This window comes from Bubalus bubalis, chromosome 9, assembly GCF_019923935.1.
Source record: "Bubalus bubalis isolate 160015118507 breed Murrah chromosome 9, NDDB_SH_1, whole genome shotgun sequence".
In the NCBI taxonomy this organism is placed as follows: domain Eukaryota; kingdom Metazoa; phylum Chordata; class Mammalia; order Artiodactyla; family Bovidae; genus Bubalus; species Bubalus bubalis.
Window position 1 is genome coordinate 105893246 of NC_059165.1, and position 20702 is coordinate 105913947.

At 61.9% G+C, this 20702-nt stretch overlaps 2 protein-coding genes across 11 annotated transcripts in view; one reads left to right on the forward strand and one right to left on the reverse strand.

The window, feature by feature from the left end:
• Positions 1 to 11756, forward strand: part of CRTC1 (CREB regulated transcription coactivator 1) — an 85062-nt gene extending 73306 nt beyond the window's left edge. For 6 of the 10 annotated variants that reach the window (XM_044948345.2, XM_025293889.3, XM_044948346.2 and 3 more), the window contains 3 exons: positions 3861 to 3947; positions 4479 to 4659; positions 6408 to 11756. In XM_044948345.2, the coding sequence (XP_044804280.1) occupies positions 3861 to 3947; positions 4479 to 4659; positions 6408 to 6619 (480 nt within the window). In that variant the 3' untranslated portion in view covers positions 6620 to 11756. The remainder of the gene's footprint in view (positions 1 to 3860; positions 3948 to 4478; positions 4660 to 6407) is intronic. The other 4 variants (XM_044948344.2, XM_044948349.2, XM_044948351.2 and 1 more) reach the window with 1 other exon arrangement.
• Positions 11757 to 12174: 418 nt separating this feature from the next.
• LOC102402152 (cartilage oligomeric matrix protein) lies at positions 12175 to 20084 on the reverse strand. Its single transcript, XM_006058018.3, has 19 exons — positions 19863 to 20084; positions 19526 to 19611; positions 19049 to 19100; positions 18423 to 18592; positions 17590 to 17727; positions 17248 to 17322; positions 16996 to 17154; positions 16804 to 16908; positions 16610 to 16717; positions 16244 to 16403; positions 15590 to 15708; positions 15318 to 15370; positions 15040 to 15221; positions 14655 to 14833; positions 14485 to 14533; positions 14073 to 14269; positions 13192 to 13364; positions 12400 to 12539; positions 12175 to 12316 (listed from the first exon to the last, which is right to left on the reverse strand). The coding sequence occupies exons 1-19, from the start codon at positions 19939 to 19941 to the stop codon at positions 12270 to 12272; spliced, it is 2271 nt and encodes a 756-aa protein (XP_006058080.2). The 5' UTR covers positions 19942 to 20084; the 3' UTR covers positions 12175 to 12269.
• Between the last annotated feature and the right edge of the window lie 618 nt (positions 20085 to 20702).

Genomic DNA, 20702 nt, shown 5'->3' on the forward strand with positions numbered 1-20702 from the left:
AGTGGCCTGGCGGCCTGTCCAAGGTCCTCGTCCTCTTCGCATGGATGAGGAACCCGAAGCTCACCCTCGACAGCAGACAGGGCTGGAGCGTGTCCGTCAGATTCAGGTCTCCCTTCATACGAGGCAGCGCAGAGGACCCTGGCCCTGACACACACACACACACACGTTCCGGATCCCTGACGTACTCACAGAGGTTACCTGACACACACTCACAGCACAGGTTCCTGATCCCTGACACACACACACACGTGCATGCACACACACACACACACAGGTTCCTGATCCCTGACGCACTCACAGGTTACCTGACACACACACACACTCACAGCACAGGTTCCTGATCCCTGACACACACACGCACACAGAGGTTCCCTGACACACAGCACAGGTTCCCGATCCTTGACACATACACGCACACACGCAGAGGTTCCCTGACACACACAGCACAGGTTCCCGATCCTTGACACATACACGCACACACACAGAGGTTCCCTGACACACACACACAGCACAGGTTCCCAATCCCTGACACACACACAAACACAGAGGTTCCCTGACACACACAGCACAGGTTCCCGATCCCTGACACACACACGCACACAGAGGTTCCCTGACACACACAGCACAGGTTCCCGATCCTTGACACATACACGCACACACACAGAGGTTCCCTGACACACACACACAGGTTCCCAATCCCTGACACACACACAAACACACACAGAGGTTCCCTCACACACACACTAACACACAGGTTCCTGATCCCTGACGCACACACATGTGCACACAGAAGTTCCCTGACACACACACAGCACAGGTTCCCAATCCCTGACACACATACACATACACACACAGGTTCCTGATCCCTGACACACACAAAGCACAAGTTCCCTGACACGCACAGACAACACAGGTCCCCAGTCCCTGCACATCACAGGTTCCCTGACATATGCAGAGCACAGATCCCCAGTCTCACACATGCACAGACAGAGAGGACCTGATCCTTGACACACACACAGGTTCCCAATCCCTGACACACACACACACACACACAGAGGTTCCCTGACATACACACACAACACAGGTCCCTGACCACACGCACACACAGGTTCCCTGACACACAGCACAGGTTCCCGATCTGTGACACACATGCACACACACACACACAGAGGTTCCCTGACACACGCACAGCATAGGTCCCTGATCACACACACACACAGCTTCCCTGACACACGCACAGCATAGGTCCCCAGTCTCACACATGCACACACACCTTTGCAGGTTCCTCAGAATCCCCCTTGGTGCTGCTCCCCCTTTGGCTACATTCTGTCCAGAACCTTCCATCAGAGAGGGGGTTCCTGAAAAGCTGACGTCTGGGCCCAAAGCTTTTTGCCATAGCAGTGAAGCCTCCCCAGGACCCTGCCACCCCATCCCCAAAATGTCACCAAGTCAAGAGACTTCAGGAGTCACTGCAGCGCCCAAGGACGTCTCACCCTCAGCCATGGCTTTCCTTCCGGGGCAGAGCAGGAGTTGTTCTTTCAGGCAGGGCCGTGGGGGGCGTGCCCCGCTCTCCCCGTCTGCCAGGCTCTCAGCGTGCCCCGAGCCAGGCCCTGCATGTCAGGACAGTGGCCTTCCCCTCGGGGGGACCAGAGGCTGTTCTCGAGGCTCACTGACACAAGAGGGCCTTTTGCTCCACCACCCACGGCAGCCAGGGGCTGGGACTCTCCCCCGGCTCTGCAGAAGACAGGAAAGGTGCAGTGAGCTCAGGGCGTGCCGAGGGCCAGCCTGGTGTCCGCGCGCTCCCCGGTCATCCTGTGGGCTCTGCGCGCTTGTGTTTGGTCTCGTCATGTGATGCTGGAGGGCTGTGGTAATGGGAGATGCTGCTCCAGGCAGGAGAAGCCACGGCGGGCAGCCTGCCTGGGTTGGTCTCTGAGTAACGGCCCTTCTCATGCGTGAGGTGGCAGAGGAAGGTTACAGTGGAGTGGATCTCTCTTGGGAGAGGTTCGCCTGGACCAGAGTGGTCCGTCCTGAGCAGAGAGCATGTTGCTGTCTCATCAAGCCTGTGTCTGTGTGTCTGTCTGTCCATCCATTGTGCGCCGGCGGGGAAGAAGGCTGCTCACTCAGATGTGAAGATGGCCCTGAGAGGCCCTTCAGCCCCATTTAGGAGCTCTGCTTGGGGACAAACCATGGCAGAAGGCAGACGGGGCTTCCCACTGAAGCTGGATCTCAGAGGATGCGTTCATCAGCCCCCTGGGCCCGGGTCAGCCCCTACCTTCCCAGCCCAGCCAGCATCTCCCCTGGAGGCATGAGGCAGCCAGCTTGCCACGCCTGCCCTCGCGTGGATGTCTTATCTGTCTAGCTGCTGCCGGAACCTGAGGCAGCTGGGATTGGGCCTGTTCTGTTCCCCCCCCGCTTCCTTCTGAGCAGACCTTTCTGGCAGACCCTCGTGGCAGCTTTACACGAGAAGCTGGGGTCTCCTGTGTGTGCGCTGGGGCTCTCTGGGGCCAAGGCCATGGGCGCAGGGTCAGGTGCCCCGGAGAGAGACATGCCCCCGGCCTCAGCTGAGGTGGTCACCTGCTGCCTTCAGCAGCCTCGCCACCCCCTTTTCCAAACCTGCAGCTGGTGATTTTTAGGGCAGAGGTGGCCTTTTGCCCCGTTAGCTTTTCTCCCTTCTTACTCCATTAGCGCTTTTAACTCTTCCGTGGTGTTAGTGGCCTGTCCATCCCCAGGAGCCGCCCCGCCTTCCACCTGGCTGGCTGTGCCTTTTCTGTGGTCAGCCCACTAGACACTCAGAGTGACTGCTGGTTTTGTGACCAACTCTTCTTTGCAGTAGAGGCCTGAGAGTCAAGCTTTGGCAGTTGTCAGAGAACATGGGGACCTTTCTAGAACAGGGCGCTCCAAGAGAGGAGGTCCAGGGTCTGTGGTCTGTGAAGACTGATTTGGATGCGTGCTGGGCTGGGGACTTGCTTCCCCAGGTCTGTTGCCTGTGCTGTGAGCTGGCCACGCACACAGCTCCGCCTCTGCTCCCCTCTGCGTCCCCGCAGACTCTCTCCTGCCACCTCGCTGGCAGCATCTCAGGAGTGGGTAGGAGCTCCCTGCTCCTTCTTTGGCATCTCCGCTGCTTCTGAGGACCCCCAGCCCCCTGCTCCTTTCCCAGCAGCCCCATCCCTCTGCCCCAGCTGGTGTTGGGCAAACTGGAGTGGGGCTTTCTGGCCTCTCAGCCGTGGGGGCCAGGGGGCAGGGCCTTCTGTGTGCCTGTCTTGTCCTACTCTGTGAAGTCTTCCTGCCCACATGTGTGGCCTGCCTCCTGTCCCATGTCTCCCATGTCTGACAAGGTACTCGTCGCATCCTGGACACCCAGAGACCCTCCTGCCCTGCCCCAATCACACACTTTCCTCTGGGCTGTCACATGCGGTTCCTGGGCCCTGTGGCCCCTTGGCTTCCATCTGATGAAAATGGGCTCACAGAGAGGAGATGGGATGGCACTTTGAGGGAAGTTGGGGTGCAAAGGCCCCCAAGATCAGGTGGTGGAAAGGAGCAATCGTCCTGAGGTTAGGCGTGCACCCCTCCATCGCAGGGGGCATGGGCTTTCCCAGGAGCCCTGAGATGGACAGGGTCAGCTTCTCACATTCCGAGCATCTTCCAGGAAGTTCCAAAGGCCTCCCCTTTCTCCCAGCCCAGGCCAGTGGTGAGGTCCTGGGGGAAGGGTCTCGGTGCAGCCCACCCGTGGGCGTACCCTCCCACCGCCCCCAACGGCCTCACCCCCCTGCCTGGCTTGGGCACACCGCCCCTCGACGGCCTCACCCCCCCTGCCTGGCTTGGGCAGCCCTGACGACAGCAGGCCTCTCTTTTGTCTGCAGCACTCTTCCACCCTGGGCGGCGTGTTTGGGGACTCATTCTATGAGCAGCAGATGGCGGCCAGGCAGGCCAATGCTTTGTCCCACCAGGTGAGCGGGCGCCCACCGCAGACGCTCGCCAGACCCCGCCCACTCCTCGGCCCGCTCCCCGAGCTGCAGCGGCCCCGGCCCTGGAGGGGGTGGCTTGGCCTGGTCCCCCCGCGTCTGCACCCTTCCCGAAGAACGAGGCCACCCACAGAGGGGGAGGAAGGGCAGGTGGTGGACGCTGGCAGGGACGGGCAGGGGCTGTGGCAGCAGTGCCCTGGTGTGGGCCGTGCACGTGGGTTTGCGTGGGCCCCGGGGTGGAGGGGGTGTGTGCATGGGAAGGGCGGACTGCTACTCAGAGCTCTTCACTCATTTCACCAACCATCCATCCATCCATCTCACATGCTCGGACGGGGCCGTGTGCTGGCCAGCCCAGGCAGGTTCAGAGACGGGGAGACCCGAAGGCAGGGCGACTCATGCTTGGCAGCCCCGAGCATGGGTGTGCTGGGCATCCCGTGGGGCGGGAGGGCCGGGCAGCCACAGGCAGGCCGGCCAGCGTGGGGGGAGCTGGCTCACACCCCCGTGCTTCCTCTCCAGCTGGAGCAGTTCAACATGATGGAGAACGCCATCAGCTCCAGCAGCCTGTACAGCCCAGGTTCGACGCTCAACTACTCCCAGGCGGCCATGATGGGCCTGACGGGCAGCCACGGGAGCCTGCCAGACACACAGCAGCTCGGCTACCCCAGCCACAGCAGCATCCCCAATATCATCCTCACAGGTGAGGCCCCCCGTCAGGGCGTCTTCGGGGCGGGTCCTGACGTCAGTGTCCCCGTGGGAGCCTAGGGGGAGCTGGAGCCCTGCCTCAGTGCAGACCCGTGGAGGCCAGAGCCCCACCTTGACTCACCGCAGAGCTTACGGGATGCAGGCCAGGGTGCACATGCTGACCCCGGACTCGGTCCAGTGTCCCGGATGCAGAGTAGGGATGGGACAGAGCCACTCACTCACCTCGCCTTCACCCCTTGCCCAGCATGTGTGCCCCAGTAGCTGAACATGCCCGGTGGGATTTGTCCTGTGCAGCCAACAGACACACAAGAGCTCACACATACTGTGTTGGGCATCCCCAAGCAGCCTAAGCACAGTGCCCGGGCACACGCACACACGCGTGCACACACTGCTTGGGCACACGCATGAAAACACACACAAGTGCCCCGGCACACTCACGCACGCACACACACACACATGCACACAGTTCCTGGGCACGCGTGCACACATACACACTGTGCCCGGGCACACGCACGCACGCACACACACAGTGCCCTTGCACACTCATGCGTGCGTGCACACACACACACACAGTGCCCAGGTACACACCCATATGCACGCAAACACAGTGCCCGGGCACATGTGCGTGTGCACACACACACAGTGCCCAGGCACATGCCCATATGCACGCACACACAGTGCCCGGAAACACACGCGTGTGCACACACACACAGTGCCCGGGCACATGCATGCGTGTGCACACATGCACACACACTGCCCTGGCACACGCCCATATGCATGCACACACAGTGCCCGGGAACACGCGTGTGTGCACACACACACACAGTGCCCGGGCACACACACACAGTGCCCGGGCACATGCATGCGTGTGCACACATGCACACACAGTGCCCTGGCACACGCGCACACACACACGTCTCCACCCAGCCATGCTCAGACCTTCCAGTTTTCTCTCCCCACCCTTTGTCATGCCCCTAAAGGTTCTTGGTATTATCAAAGAAGCAGCAGTTTTCTCATAAGCCAGGGCTGACGTGGGGTTGAGGATGAGACCCTTTCTGCAGTCCTTCTGGCATCTCTAGGATGGGAGGGTTCTCTCTCCAGAGCCCCGCACAGCCTGGACTAGACCCAGGGCCACCTGCCTGGACCCAGGGTCTGCAGGAGATACTCTTGAGTGCAGAAGCCTTGGCCTTGGAGATTGTATGAGACGATCAGGCTTCTGATTGTCCAGTAGCCCAGAAAGACCAGAACTTACATGTCCATTTCCCAGAGTGGGAAACAGAGGTCCATGATCTCACAGGAGCCCAGGTTTGAACCTGGGTTTCTGCGGAGAAACCTGGGCTTCCCTCCTGCCCACAGCCAAGTCCCCTGATGCACACAGGGCAGACTGCCTGGCAGAGTTGGAGAGGCCCCCTGCTCCCCTCAGGTCACGCTGAAGTTTGTGTCACAAACCTCATCCCGGGCGTCCTGGCCTTGGCACCCCGACATGTGGGCTGGCACCACCCTGTGTACTGTGGGGTGCTGAGCAGCGTCACCGCATCCCCAGCCTGCACCCCGACACCAGTAGCATTCCCTCCAGTCGTGACAACTAAAAATACCCTCGGACACTGCAGATGTCCTACAGCGCAGACCGCTCAGGCGAGCTTCCTGGTGCGGCCTGAGCGTCGACAGGGGCTGTGGAGGTACGGAGTGGGGGTGCCGGGGGCCAGGGTAAAGCCGAGACTTTTGTGTGTACCCCCACCCCAGTGACAGGAGAGTCCCCTCCCAGCCTCTCTAAAGAACTGACCAGCACGCTGGCCGGGGTCGGTGATGTCAGCTTCGACTCTGACAACCAGTTCCCCCTGGACGAACTCAAGATTGACCCCCTGACCCTGGATGGACTGCACATGCTCAATGACCCAGATATGGTCCTGGCCGACCCGGCCACCGAGGACACCTTCCGGATGGACCGTCTGTGAGCGGGTCGCGTGGCACATGGCCGCCCAGCCCCCGGCTCTGTCACCCCGCCGGCCAGTGGTCCCGATGGCATCGCCCCGAGCCTGGGGACAGCGGCGCTCCGTCCCTCGCAAACGGCCGAGCTTGTGATTCTGAGCTTGCAATGCCGCCAAGCGCCCCCCGCCCACCCCGCCCCGGTCGTTCACCTCCCGCGTGAGGCTGCGCGTCGTCGCCCCCGCGGACCCTCCCTGCTCTCTCATCCCCTGTAAGATGCGGAAAGCGTGCTGGGCAGGGCTGCCAGCCTCGGTGGGCACCATGCTCCGCAACGGTGGTGGGCTGAGGTACATCTTGCGACTGTTGTCCAGCTCTCACTGCCTTCTTTTGTCCCTGGGCCCCCTACCTGCCCGCGCCCCCAGCCCTTGGATAGGTAGCGAGCCAGCCCCACCCTGCCAAAGGGAGAAAGTGCCAGAGAGAGGGGGCGGACGTGAAGCGAAATAAACACTATTTGGACTGCTGTCTTTTATATTTCTGTGCACACACAGAACGCTAGCATCCATCACACAGAGGTGGGATGCGAACATGTGAACAGCATGGGAAGCAGCTAAGTCTCCTCCAGGGTCCCTGCCTCACCCACCCACCCCCCACCCTCCGGCCAGGCCCCTCTGCGGCCACCTGTGCTGTGAAACCCCCACCCCAGCCTGTCGGGGACGCACATGGAGGCAGATATTTCTGGGGGCGGGGTGCAACTTGTTTCCATCTTTCTTTGTACTGTGGTCGCTGTTACTGTTATTTAACGAATGGGGTGGGGAGGGGGTGGCCAGGGCATTTTTTGTTGTGTTTCTTTTCATTGGTTTCTTTCAGTTCGTATTTACATTTTGGTTGTGGATGAGTAACTGACTCCTTCAAGCCAACACTTGCCTGAGAGCATGTTTTTTTTTTTTTACTCTAGAAATCCAATCTTGTAATACTTGTGAGCTAACTGGAAGCAGCCTGCTGCCTGCCCAGGTCTGAGCTGCATCTCCTGCCTTTTTAGTTTTGCTCCGTTATCCCAAACCAGAAGGACGTGAGGTTAGGCTGGACTGGGCGGACACCCCGGTGAAAGCTGGCGGCAGCGGCCGGAAGTGCCTCCCCTCCAGTCCCGTAACCGACTTCCGGGAAGGAGCCCCGGCTTGCATTAAGGGTCTCCTGAAGGTGCCAGCTAGTCCTCAGGGCGGGTCCATCCCAGACCCCATGGCTGGCGGCAGCTGCGGCCCCTCTGCTCTGAGGCGCCCCAGTGACGAGCCTGTCCTCAGCAAGCCCGCCCCGAGAACCAGCCAACATTCATCCTCTCCCACCATCTCTTTGGTGGCCGCTCCCGGCAGGGCTGGCTTTGGAGGCAAAGAGCAGTGTGCGTTTCAGAGGCTGGTTTCCAGGTGCTTCTCAAAGTGCCTCAGGAGGCCCAGGTGACCGTCTGTCGGGCTCACTGGTGCGCCAGAGGCCGGCCATCTGCCCTCCAGGCCCCGCAAGCGGGCAGCAGGGCAGGCTTCGAATTCTGCTTTGCCCTGGAACCAGAGCCTCTGTTTGGTTCCCTCCGACACCGCATCTTGAGTTCTTACTTGTTTCTCTGCCTGCCAGCCGGGCTGGCCCCTCCTGCCTGGTGCGTTTCCACCTCCATCAGGGTCTCCGGAGCGCCGCCTCGTGTCTGTGGGAGCCAGATCCTAGTGACCGTCCCTCTCTTGTTCCCCAGCTGGGCTGTTAGCACATAGCCAAGTGGCCAGGTGGCCACACCCACGGGGAGCCCCCTGTCCTTTGTCACTTGGCCTCCACCGCTGTTGTCTGGCTGGGGGACACAGTGTCAGTCCATCCAGGTCAGGGGCCTGTCCTCTTTGTGTGGCGGGGGCTGGGGGCAAAGAATGGGGACTGTTTTTTGTTTTTTTTTTTAAGAAGAACTACATGTACATAGAAGGGTTTGATTACCATTAGACTTGTATGTAGAACTTTTTAAAAAAATGGCCTTAATAAAATTACAAACAACCTTCCTGGATGCAACTTTCAAACAAGGCACTGGGGACCCCATGAGGGAACCCCGTCAGCCCACACTTCCCATCTGCCCAGCACTGGGTTCTTGGTGCAGGTGGGCAGGGAAGGAGGGGTGTCCAGCCCCATGGCCCGTTTCTCGCATCCCTTGGCCAGGAGCACAGGTGACTTTGTATTAACACGGCAGCCTCGGCCCATGAGGGGCGTGGGTGCAGAGCTTTCCTGGGGAGGGGACCCAGCCAGAAACCAGCGGCCAGGCATCCTCAAAGGATTCGCTGCCCCCTCCTAGCCCCGGGCAGGCCTTTGCAGGGGGGTCTACAACAGGGGATTTGGGTCTTTTCTTATATATCACTTCTCTACTAAGTATTCTTGAATTGCCAAGACTTTTAGGAACAGGACAGCTTAGGGGAATCAGCCCTTTGACTTGTGATGTGAAAATACTGTGATTCCAGGCGAGCTGCGCCGTGAGGGGTGAGCCGGGGCCCCTGCGTCATGTACATAGACCCACCACCGCGCCCTCACTCGCTGCGGCTGAGCTCCCCTCATCCGTCCCTCGGGAGCACACCCCATGCCTCGGTTTGCCCCCAGTCCTCTGAGCCCCCAGGGTGGGCAGCGTGTCCCCCCATGAGGATGAGACCTGGGGTCAGCCTCTTTCTGTGTTCTCCAGAGAGGAGAGTTTGTATCCTTGCCCCACCCTCCGCTCTTCAGCTTCACCCCCTGCAGTGCCCAGGGTGGACTTGGGGGAGGAGAAGGCGGGTGTCTTTGGGGGTCACAGCCCGTCACAGGTGCCCATGAGGACGCGTGCCGTTACCAGAGGGGAGACGGCGGCAGTGCTGGGGTGGACTGCAGCGCCCCCTCCACTTTCCCGGCTCACCTTGCTCCCCCCAGCACTCTCCTGGGCAAGAAGCGCGGGGGCCAGCCCCTTGGGGTAGAGGGCCCTGAGACCCCCTCAATGGAAAGCTCAGGGGGCAGGTCTGTCCTTCAGCAAAATTTGGGGACCCACAGCCAGTAGTACCCAGAAGCTGGCCAGGCTCCCTGCTGGGGACAGGCGCACAGCAGAAGGGACCCTGATTGCATTGGGTCCAGCCCCCACCCCAACTGTGGTCCACAGAGCTCCCTGGGACCAGGCCTGCAAGGCTGGAAGGCAGGCGCAGGTGGGTGTGGAATGCCACCTCTGTGCTAACCTCCAGCCTCTCCACTGGCCTTAGGGCCACCTGCCTGCCTGGTGGGTGTGCACAGGGGCTGGGAGCCCGGCTTTGGGTGCTTGGCTGGCTTCTGGGTGCTGTTACCTACTTGTGGATTTTGAGGGCTGAGCCAGGAGAGTTAGGACATCCTAGGTGTGTTGGGCCTAATTGCTTCAGGCGGCCCACCTCCGAGGAGGATGGCTGGCCAAGTGGGGCCATCATGAGGCCCCTGTGTCACATGCAGGTGGGCGAGAGTGGCTGTCCATCTGTCTGTCCATCAGATGCTGGTGAGACCCTTGCATGGAGGGTGAGAGGTCCCGTGTCGTCTGTCCATCCTGCCAGGGTAGCTGTCCGCTGTAGGGGCTGCGTGCCGGGTGCGAGCTGGCTGTGGCCTGCTCACGGGAGATGGGGGAAGGTGTGAGGCCCGTGACGGGGCTGGCAGGGCTCCCGCGGCCGGGGCCTCAAGAGTCCCTTCGATCACTGCTCCTTGAGGGGCTTCTGTGGACCCAGAGACCTCCCTGGGGCTGAGTTCTCCTGGGATGCTACACTTCTCCCCAGATCTCCACGCTGGGCCAACCCTGAGCTAGTTCATAACCAGACATGCTGCCAACCTCCTGCTCCCACTCCGGCTTCTGAGTTTCCCGCATGTCCAAAGAAGGTGTCCCCACCCCAGGGTGCGGGCTAGGCGTGGTGAGGCCTGGTGTGGTTGAAAGACCCTCCACCTCCCTTGCCCCCACCCTAGTTGTGACAAAACGGGAGCAACCACCCCCCACCCTCCCTGGGTTCTGAGGGAGCTGTGGTCAGAGGCCCCGGGGTACCCTTGGCGTGGGGTTGGGGCACAGAGGTGCCAGGTCAAGGGTACCTGGTGCTCTTGGGCATGATGCTTCAGGTGAGGGGTCTGTGGCCGCCTGAACCTGCACCCCAGCCACACGACCTTAAGAGCTAGGGGGGTACTGGGTGCCTCCTGCTCTGGGAGGCCTGCCCGGGGTGAGTCGGCAGCCTGGTTTGTTTCTGCCCTGTTCCATTCTCTGTGGGCCCTGGGCCCCCACCCCCGGGGGGGTCTCACAGCGTATGATGGGGTCCCTGGGACGTTCCTTCATCAGTTTGGCCCGAGCCAGCTCTTTTTGGTTTCCTTCAGCTTTTGGGGGTCCTGGCTGGTGGGGCTCAGGCACCTCTCGTAACCATGGGTGTGCCACAGGCGCCTGGCCACAGACAAGAATTCTCCCCAGCAGAGCGGGGTGCCCTGCACCCCCAGGCCTGGGCACTGACTGGGGTACCTCTGAAGGCACCAGGGGGCGGGCAAGACTCTTGTGACCAAGGCCTCAGTTCCCTCTTGTCATTACGAGCTCAGGTCCATGGTATCCGGGTCCCAGGCTCGTCCCAGGAAGGGTGGGAGGCAGGGGCTAGATGTCAGAAGCTGATTCCAGGCAGCTCTCCCCACCTTCTGCCCAACTGACCAGCGCCCAGCACCCTGTCCCCAGGAGCCAGACACATGGGTTGCCCTCCTCTCACAGAGTTGTGGAATCTGGGGGCAGTTGATGCCCAGCCTGTCATTTCTGACCTACCAACGGGGACCAGGGGACACAGCTGTGGCACTTGCCACCAGACTTCGGGAGGGAGGGCTTTGGCAGCTGAGGTCCACTGACCCTGCCATGCCCTCCATAGGAAACTGCCCTTCCCCTTCCAGGAGCTGGGCAGTACCACTGATATATGCAAACCCTCCAGGCCCGGCCCCGTCCCACCTGTGTCCCTTTGTCCAGGCTGGCTCTGCCCTCCCCAGCATGCACATTGTGCTGTGGCTGTCCCGTGGGCTGCACGCGTGGGTGCCCACAGCGGGCGGGGGCGGGCGCTCAGGGCGCACTCGGCCAGCCCCTGCCCGTCCTTTCTGGCGTGGGCGCTATCGTCTTTGTATCTTTGCATCCTTTGTAATGAAACGTAATAAAAATTCACTGTTTTCGTCTCTGCCTCCTCCCTTTTTTTCCTTCCCTCTTCTCCCACCTCAAGGATGAGATGTGGGTTTTGCAGGCGCGCCAGGTGGGAGTTGCCCAAAGACCACGCACCCATGAACACGGACACCCAGGCCTGAGCCCCTCACACACACACCGCAGGATCCCTGGCCAGATGCTCCAGGGGCGCGGAGGGGACGAAGCAGCAGGCCTGGGGCCTGCAAATCGAGGCCCGACACTCCTAGTCAGGCTGCTAGGCAGGGAGTCAGTGGCAGTCCCCACCGCCACTGCCTAAGTTTGGGGTCTCTGGGCCAGCCTCCCCTCAGAGACTTGACCCTACCATCTCCCCGAAGCAGAGACCACAGCCAGCCCCTCCGCCACACAGACACACTTTATTTTGTCTTCCCTGAGCCCCTCTCATTGCCCCCCAGGCCGACTGCCTCCTGGGGCCTGGTGCTGATGACTTCCTACGGTGAGGGCAGCCGCGCGGGTGGCTGTCACCCAGTGGCAGGTCCCCAACCCCATCCCTAGGCCTGCAGCAGCCTCTGGGCCTCGTAGTCCTCGGGGATGGTGTCTGTGGAGAGAGGGTGAGCAGGTGAGAGGCGGGTGAGGGTGGGGGGTGCAGACTCCCGCCTTCTCTGATGGGGGTCCCCTTACCGTTGCAGCGGTAGCGCAGGTTGGCCCAGATGATGTTCTCCTGGGAGAAGCAGAAGACCCCCAGACGACCGCCCCGCATGGTCGTATCCAGGACCACGTTGCTGTCTGCCACCAGCTCTGGGCCCTCGTAGAATCGCACTCTGCAGGGGAGGAGGGGACTGTGACTCGGGGCCCTAGGCCAGGCCCTCCCCTCTCAGAGCGTCAGCACCCTGCCCAGTGAACTAGCTTCTCTTCTCTAGGACTGCCCAGTGAACTAGCTTCTCTTCTCTAGGAGAGGGAACTGTGTGTCTCCCTGCCTGGGCCACACTCAGGGCAGAGGGGGCTCCTGATGTGAGCCTCAGTACCCCTGTGTGACGACGGATGTGCAGGGCGCGCATACAGTAGTTGCTAAACATAGCGCCTAGACTTCCTGGCAGCGCAGAGTGGGGATTGGGAAACGGGGAGTGGGTGAGACCCCACCTTCTGCTATGTATGTGCGGAGTTCAGAACCCCCAGCCCTGGGTCCAGGCCGCCCAACCTGGCCCCGCCCTTCCCGAGTCCAGGCCCGCCCCTGTCCCGCCTCCCCTCTGGCTCCGCCTACCCTCTGGCCCCGCCCACTGAGCCTCTCTGCCGGACCTGAACCCTCCCCATGTCCTCGGAGGGGTATCATGCCCCAGGGCCAAACAGTTATTTCTGCCTGTATTATTCCTATTTTACAGGCTAGGGGACCAGGCCCCCCCGAAGCAACCCTCTCCCACAAGAGCCAGGAATGAACAGGGACTCTGGGCCCTTTGGCGGAGGGTGGGTTCCCACCTAATATAGCCCACTTGGGGCCGGTGCTGCAGGAACCAGCGGTAGGATGTCTTGTCCTTCCAGCCCACGTTCCGGGGATCCTTCCACAGCAGCCGCACCTGTGACGCTGTGTCCCCTGTGTGCCACAGTGCGTTCCGAAGCTGCTCCCCAGGGCCTGTGGAGGACTTCACGGCCTACCACATCCAGGAAGAGGGGAGTGGGGTCAGGGACCATACAGGCCACCAAGGCCCCAGACGGGCAAGGAGCTTTGAGTCATAGAGGAGTGGTGGGGGCCCCTGGTATGCCTGGATGGGAGACCCTCAAGGAAGCCTTGGCCACATGGAGGTTTACAGGTAGGTTATAGGGGGCAGCAGTGGTCAGTAGGATAAACTAGAGTCTAGAGGACTTAGGGAATTTCAGGGATTCAGTGAAATACTGGGGTCCAGGTGGTGCTAGTGGTAAAGAACCCGCCTGCAATGGAGGAGATGCAAGAGATGGGAGTTCCATCCCGGGGTCTGGAAGATCCCCTGGAGGAGGGCATGGCACCCCACTCCAGTATTCTTGCCTGGAGAATCCTATGACAGACGAGCGTGGCAGGCTACAGTCCATGGGGTTGCAAAGAGTCGGACACGCCTGAGCACATCTATTCTAGGGGGTCTGCAGGAGGATTTGGAACCTGAGAGAAAGCTTGGGGCTCTGTGAGGGGGTTTGGGTGCCCACAGGAAGACCAGGGGATCCTGGGGGAATGTTTGAGGGCCTGTGGGAGGAACTGGGAGGATTTCGGTAGAAAGCCTTTGAGGTCCGTAGGATAATGCCGGGGACTGTAAGGCTTGTGGGTCTGTGGAAGGGTAGGGGGCCTCAGAGAAGACGCTGAAACCAAGCGCTCAGGAAGGGCCTGGCACCTTGAGCTGGATGCCGGGCTCTGCCACCGCACGGAAGGGGTTCGCCTGCCAGTACGTCTGCTCCATCTGCTTCCACATGACCACGTAGAAGCTGGAGCTGTCCTGGTAGCCAAAGATGAAACCAGCGTAGTCGTCATCCGTGGCAGTGTTCACGTGGAACGTGCCTTCGAAATCCACGCCATTGAAGGCCGTGTAACCTGGGGAGAGGAAGGCACGCTAGCCCCTGTCCTACCGGGATCGGGATCCGTCCCCGAACCTTGCCCCTTCGGAGTACAGAACGCCCAAGCCCAGAGTCCAGCCCACCTAACCTGGCTCCGCCTTTCCCGAGTCCAGGCCCGCCCCTGTCCCGCCTCTCCTCCGGCCCCGCCCCCCGAGCAGCTCCCTGCATGGCTTGGCCACCCCCGCGTCTCACCCACAGCCAGGCCTGGGTCGCTGTTCATCGTCTGCACGATCTCCATACCCTGGTGAGGTTCAAAGGAAGAAGGGCGTCAGGCCAGAAGGACTGGGCTCCCCGCCCCCAGTTTAGGACCCGCTGTGGTGGTCCTGGGCTCCCCCCACTTCCCGCCTAGTCCCCGCCCCCACCTGGTTGAGCACCACCCAATTAGGGTCTATCTGCGCGTCGCCCTCAGGGTCCAGCACGACCGTCTGGAAGGCCCGGAAGTCGGTGAGGGTGACCTCAGCGTTCTCCGGACACACATCGATCTTGTCTACCACCTTGTCCGCATCAAAGTCGCCCTGGCACGCGTCGCCCACGCCGTCGCCTGAGAGGAGGTGGGAGGCCCCCCCCCCACCGAAATGATAGAATGAGCTCCAGGCCCCGCCCCAGGCCTGGCCATGCCCATACAAGCTACTGGCCCTGCCCAGGCCACGCCTCCGGCTCGGCTCACAAATGCCACTGCCCCCACCATGCCCACCCCAAACCTCACCCTGGCCCCATCCCCCCCACGGGACCTGCGTCCGGCCTTACCGTCCTTGTCTTCCTGGCCCGGGTTGGGCACTAGACGGCAGTTGTCCCTACTGTCGGGGACCCCGTCATTGTCATCATCGTCGTCGCAGGCGTCACCCTGGCCATCGTGGTCTGAGTCCTGCTGGGCACTGTTGGGCACTGTGGGGCAGTTGTCCTTCGAGTCCTGGTGCCCATCCCCATCCCTAGAGTGGGTGGAACAGGGACAATGAGACCCCAGAAAGCCGGGTCAGGCGCTGCCCACCCTGGGTCCCTACCTCAGCCCCAGATGGCCTGCTTACTGGTCTTGGTCGCTGTCACAAGCATCTCCCACGAAGTCGTGGTCCACATCCCTCTGGGGACCAGAGGAGGGGGAGGATACAGACGTTCATAATCATGGCAGAAGAATTCAGAAGCCTCTTCCCCACCCCCAGTTCCAGAGCCAAGATCCTCCTGAGCCCAAGCAACAACCCCCTCCCCCAACCCCAAGTTGTTCAGACTGGGCTGGAGCCTTGTTAACCAGCCTGGGACCCACCTGGGGGTCTGCCCCAGCTGGAGTCCGGCCTACACTCACCTGGTCTGCGTTGCTCTTCTGAGGACAGTTGTCACAGGCATCTCCTACACCATCACCATCAGTGTCTTTCTGATCTGAGTTGGGCACCTTGGGGCAGTTGTCCACCGGATTGCGGATCCCTGTGAGAAGCAGAGGAACAGAACCGGATCCCCAGATGGGGCCGGGGCCAGGCTGACTTCAGCAGAGCAGGTGCAGACCTGGGATTAGCCTGGGACAGAGTCCCCACTCCACCTTTGGCTCCCAATAACTACAAAGTTAAACCAGGTATTCGTGCCCAGTGCCCAGCCTCCTAGAGACTAAATGAATGGAGCGGTGCAGGGACTGGCTCAGTGTGTGCACCACCTTGAGTCTCTCCCGGCTGTAAAAATGGTACCTCCTCCAGGGGGCCCTGTCCCTCATGCTCATGGCTCTGTCCTCTTTCCCCTGCAGCATCTAACGCACGGTCCCCCTTTCCCTCCTCCAAAAGGTCTTCCCTCTTTCCCTCGGCCTCCCAGCTTGCATTTCTGCCCGCGGAGCAGGGTCAGCGGTCCCTTGCGCCCTAGGCGAGCTCACCCGCTCCTCGGCTTCCAGAAGAGGCTGAGCCCCGCCTCCAGCCAAACCCCACCCCTTGGTGCCCGCCCTTTCCTCTCCTCTCCTCCTCTGCCCAGAACTTACGGTCGCCGTCTATGTCGTCGTCGCAGGCGTCGCCTCGGCCGTCCTTATCTGTGTCCTTCTGGTCGTCGTTCTTCTGGGACCGACAGTTGTCGCACGCATCGCCCCACTTGTCGCCATCCGTATTTCGCTGGTCTGGGTTCCGCACGAGCGGGCAGTTGTCCTAGAGGTGAGGGCCGGTTAGGGGATAGGCAGTCCTAGAGAGTCAAAAGTCACTCCCCAGACTGTCCAGCTCCGAGGCCCCGCCTCCTCTGCATGGAAACCCCCCCCCAGTCCTTTGGGACCCCGAGATCAGCCTCTGAGGCCACACCGGTCACCCGGAGACACGCCCCCCACCCGGTCTCACCCAGGCCCCCACTTTTGCCCCACCTTCTCATTGAGGACGTCGTCCCCGTCGGCGTCCGGGTCGCAGGCGTCTCCGATGCCGTCCCGGTCCACATCCTCCTGCCCTGAGTTGGGCACCGTCACGCAGTTGTCCTAGGGGTGGGCGCTGCGGGCATTAGGGGCGTGGCCAGTAGGCCCGCCCTCCCTCTACCAGGCCACGCCCTCCACACCGCCCCCACCTTTCTGCACTGGCGCTCAGAGCAGCGTAGCTTCTCGTCCGGAAAGCCGTCCAAGTCTGTGTCGCGGCCGCAGAGGAGCCCATTGCCAGCCCAGCCGACGCCGCACTGCGGGTGGGGTAGTAAGTGGGTGCTCTGGCGTGGCCCTACACCCGCACCCTCATCCCATTCCACTCCTGGCCTGCTCGCACTCACCACGCAAGATCGCGACCCATCACGCTCCAGGACGCAGTCGGCCTTCTCGTGGCACGGGCTGGGCGTGCCGTCAGGGCAGAAGCGCTGTGGCCGCCGACGGCAGCCTGATGCCTGGTCGCCCACGAAGCCGGGCTGGCACGGGCCGCACTGGAAGGAGCCCTGAGCCCAGGCCACAGGAGGTCAGCCCCCGCCGCCTGACACCTCCGCCCCACCCTCCATCTCTCAATCCTTCCTTGTCCTCCCAGGCCTTACCACGGTATTGACGCAGACAGAGTTGGGGACGCAGTTATGCTGCCCGGTCTCACACTCGTTAATGTCCGTACAAACCTGGTGGGAGAGAGCGCACTGGTCAACGCTCCAGGCAGATACCCCCAGACCCGATTCACGAATCCTCTGAATCCTACCTCTTCCCTGCATCTTTCCTCCAGTCCCGACCATCCCTGATGGGAAACCCTTAACTTCCTCTTCCCCAGACTCCTGTCCCCATCCGTTGCCCCTGGAGCCAAGCAGGCTGCGAGGCTGGAGTTTACTTAACAAAATGCCTCCCCACCCCAAAATGCTCCTCCCGGCTCTCCAACCCTCGATGGCCCTCACCTGCTTGTTGGCCTTGGCGAAGGCCAGCCCCACGCCCTCGTGGGTGGGGCCGCTGAACCCAGGTGGGCAAGCCTCGCAGCGGAAGCCCGGACTGGTATTAATGCAGCGAACGCGAGGGAAGCAAGGATGGGCAGTGCACTGGAGGAGGAAGGGCCGGGGAGGATCAGAGGATGAGGAGCTGGGCCTCCCCGAAAGAGGCGCCTTAGGGCTTATTGAACTTGTAAAGTTCAAGGGCCATCAGCTAGCTATAGGAGGGACGGGGTGCCATGTGGGGCAGAGGCTATTGTCCCAGAGGTTACACACGGCTTTGCCTTGATGTGGGAAAGGGCAAGACCAGGCGAAGAGAAGGGCCTGCCTGGAGTGGGGCTGTTTCTGGGACCCGGTGGGCTGGATGCTCATGGACGGGGGAAGAAATTTTGAGGGCGGGCATCTCCAGCGGAGGGGGGAAGTGGTCGTCGGGGCGCGCGTGCCCGTCGGTGAAGAGGTTGCCGGGACGGGGGAGCCCCGGTGGTGGAAGGGTCGCTGGGGTCGGCGACCCCGGGCGGTGGTGAGTGGGGTCGTTGAGGGGGACCACTCCCGGCGGTAGGGGAGTCGTCGGGGCGGACGTCACTGGCTATGGAGGAGGTCGTCAGGGTGGGCGTCCTAGGTGGAGAGGGGCGTGGTAGGGGTGACTGTCCCCTGGCGGTGGGGAGGTCGTCTGGACGTGCGCCCCCGGAGGTGAGGGGGTGCTCTCCCGGAGGACCCCCAGCGGACGAGGAGGTCGTCGGGGCGGGGCGGTGGGGAGTTGTGGGGCAAGCGTTGGGGGTTCGTCGGGGCGGTGGTGGCAGACGCACCTCGTTGACGTCGGCGCAGTGCGAGCCGTTGCCCGTGAAACCTTCGGGGCAGGGTCCGCAGCGCGCGCCGCTGGCTGTCTCGGTACAAGCCACTCCGGGGAAGCAGAAGCCGGGCGAACACTGGCTTAGCGGCCGTACAGTCAGTCTGGGGGTTCGCGCGGGTTGCATCCCTGCAGGGAGTGGGGCGCGAGTGGTTAAGGCCACGCCCAGGGGTGGAGCCTATCGAGACAGAGCTCCCATCCAGGCAACATCCTGGCTGTTCTGCGACCCCGCCCCGTACTGAGTGGTCCGCTCTCCAGGTCTCTGCAGTCTCTGGATCTCTGCACCCGACCGTTTTGTTTTGTTTTTTGTTTTTTTTTTTTTTTCGCTTCTCCCTCCGCGACTCCACCTCCCAGCGCCTCTTGCAAGGTTTCTGGCTCTTTGGGGGGTCTCCCCCTCCCACAGTCTCTCTGGCTCCTTTCTGTTCCTCTCTCTCCATCTCTCATCCAATCTCTCCATCTCTGTCAACCTCTGTCTTCTTCTCTCTTTTGCTCCCGGTCTGTCCTCTGCTCTCTGGATCTGTTTCTGTCTCCCCATCTCTTCTCGCTCCCCAGCCACCCCGTCTCCATCGCCCCGGCTGCGCTCACCGCACGCGTCACACTCCATCACCGTGTTTTTCAGGAATGTAATCTCCTTGACCTTTGGTGCAAGGGAGATGGGGTGTGGTCAGCGGGGCTCCATCATTCTCCTCCCTCGCCGGTCTCCCCTCTCCCTCTTTCAGACTCCTTCCCCATGGCACCACCGTCGCGGACCCTCTCCCCACGGACTCCCTACCCCCAGATCCCTACTCTCCCAGCCCCTTCTCCTCCTTCCCTGGGATTTCCTTCTCCCCTCAAGGATCCGTACCCTCTCTCGTAGAACGCCGCATCCCTGGGACACCCCCCCCGCCCCGCCTCCTCTCCCTCTTCCTTTCCATAAACCCGGCCCCTCTTCACCTCCATCAGGACCAACTTCTCCGGTCCCTTCCGACTCCCCCAACCTCCCCTGCCTCAGAGACCCACTTCCCCTCTTCCAAGTCTCTGTCTTCTCCCCTGCACCCCCAACCCCCCAACCCCGGCCGGCACCTGCTGCCGCAGTAGGTCCCGTACGTCCTGCAGGGCCGCGTTGGTCTCCTGGAGTTCGCGTAGCATCTGCGGGCCCAGGTCCCCACCTGCGCTGACAGGGGGCGCTGGTGGGGCGTCGGGGACCGGCGACCCCCATCACCACTCCTCACCCCGCCGCCGCAGGGATCCCTGACGCCCACCCAATTACTTGAGCTTCTGCCCCACTGCCTGCTGTCTCCACCCGGCACGCCCCGGTGAACTTTCCCCGAGCATCAAGGAGCCGCCCGCGACCCCAGGCCTCCCGCGAGTCCTGTCCCTCTGGGAGTCAGAGGCACGGCGTGGGGGAGGAGCGGCTTACCCAGCGGCATCTGCCCCTGGCCTGATGCGCCGAGGGCAGCCAGCGTGAGCAAGAGAACGCGGGCGGCGGCGAGAACCATGACGGCGGCGGGGAGCTGGACGGCGGCTCGCTCTCTGCCGCCCACGAGGGCCGAGCGGCCTATTTATCCCGGCGGCGCGGCCGGCCCGGGGGACGGCCCACCGCGGCCCTGCCCAGCGTCCAGCCTCAAGGTAAACAGACGGCGCTGGCCTCCACGTTCAAGGCCCCGCCCAGCGCTGCTAAACCCGGATCGGGCGAGGAAACTGAGTCACAGGGGGCTTGGGCTGAGGTTGGTGGGGCGGGGAATCAGTCAGGACCGCCCTCCAGCCCTCTCATTCACTTGTTTGAGAGACGGCTGCGTGCCAAGCCTCCACCATAGCTGGAACCGAAGCGAGCCCCATAGCGGCTCCCCTTAGCTCACACTTGGGGAAACTGAGTCAAGAGTGGCTTAAGGTTAGGAGTTACCTCCTCCCCCAACCCCTTTCTGGTCTTTCCTCTCTGCCGTTCTCTGGTTGATGGGTAGGTGGTGGTGACAACCTGGTCGCCCAGAGGCCGGAGCCCGCTCAGTCACCCAGTCTGTGCACCCGCCTGTGTGTGTGTCCGTCCCCGCAGGAGGGCTAGCAAATTAAGGGACTCCGGCTGGAGGAGGTCTGAAGGGGAGCCCTGTGCTTCTGTTTGTCGAGACTTTGCCCATACCATCGGAGCTCAAGTCCAGCTCTGTGGGAACAGCCTGTAATAAAAATAGAAATTATTGCTAATCAGGAAAATCCTCCCAGCCCAGCCATGCTCTTAAGCTACAAAACACCTCTGTTTTCTGGTATT

Excerpts from the sequence above, each read along its gene's own strand:
- LOC102402152 (XM_006058018.3), bottom strand. The coding sequence starts at position 19,941 with ATGGTTCTCGCCGCCGCCCGCGTTCTCTTGCTCACGCTGGCTGCCCTC. Across the intron at positions 19,101-19,525 it reads GGGACCTACTGCGGCAGCAG|GTCAAGGAGATTACATTCCT; the intron begins GTGCCGGCCGGG and ends CTTGCACCAAAG. Across the intron at positions 12,317-12,399 it reads CCTGCGCTACCGCTGCAACG|ACACCATCCCCGAGGACTAC; the intron begins GTAAGGGGACCC and ends CTCTCTCCACAG.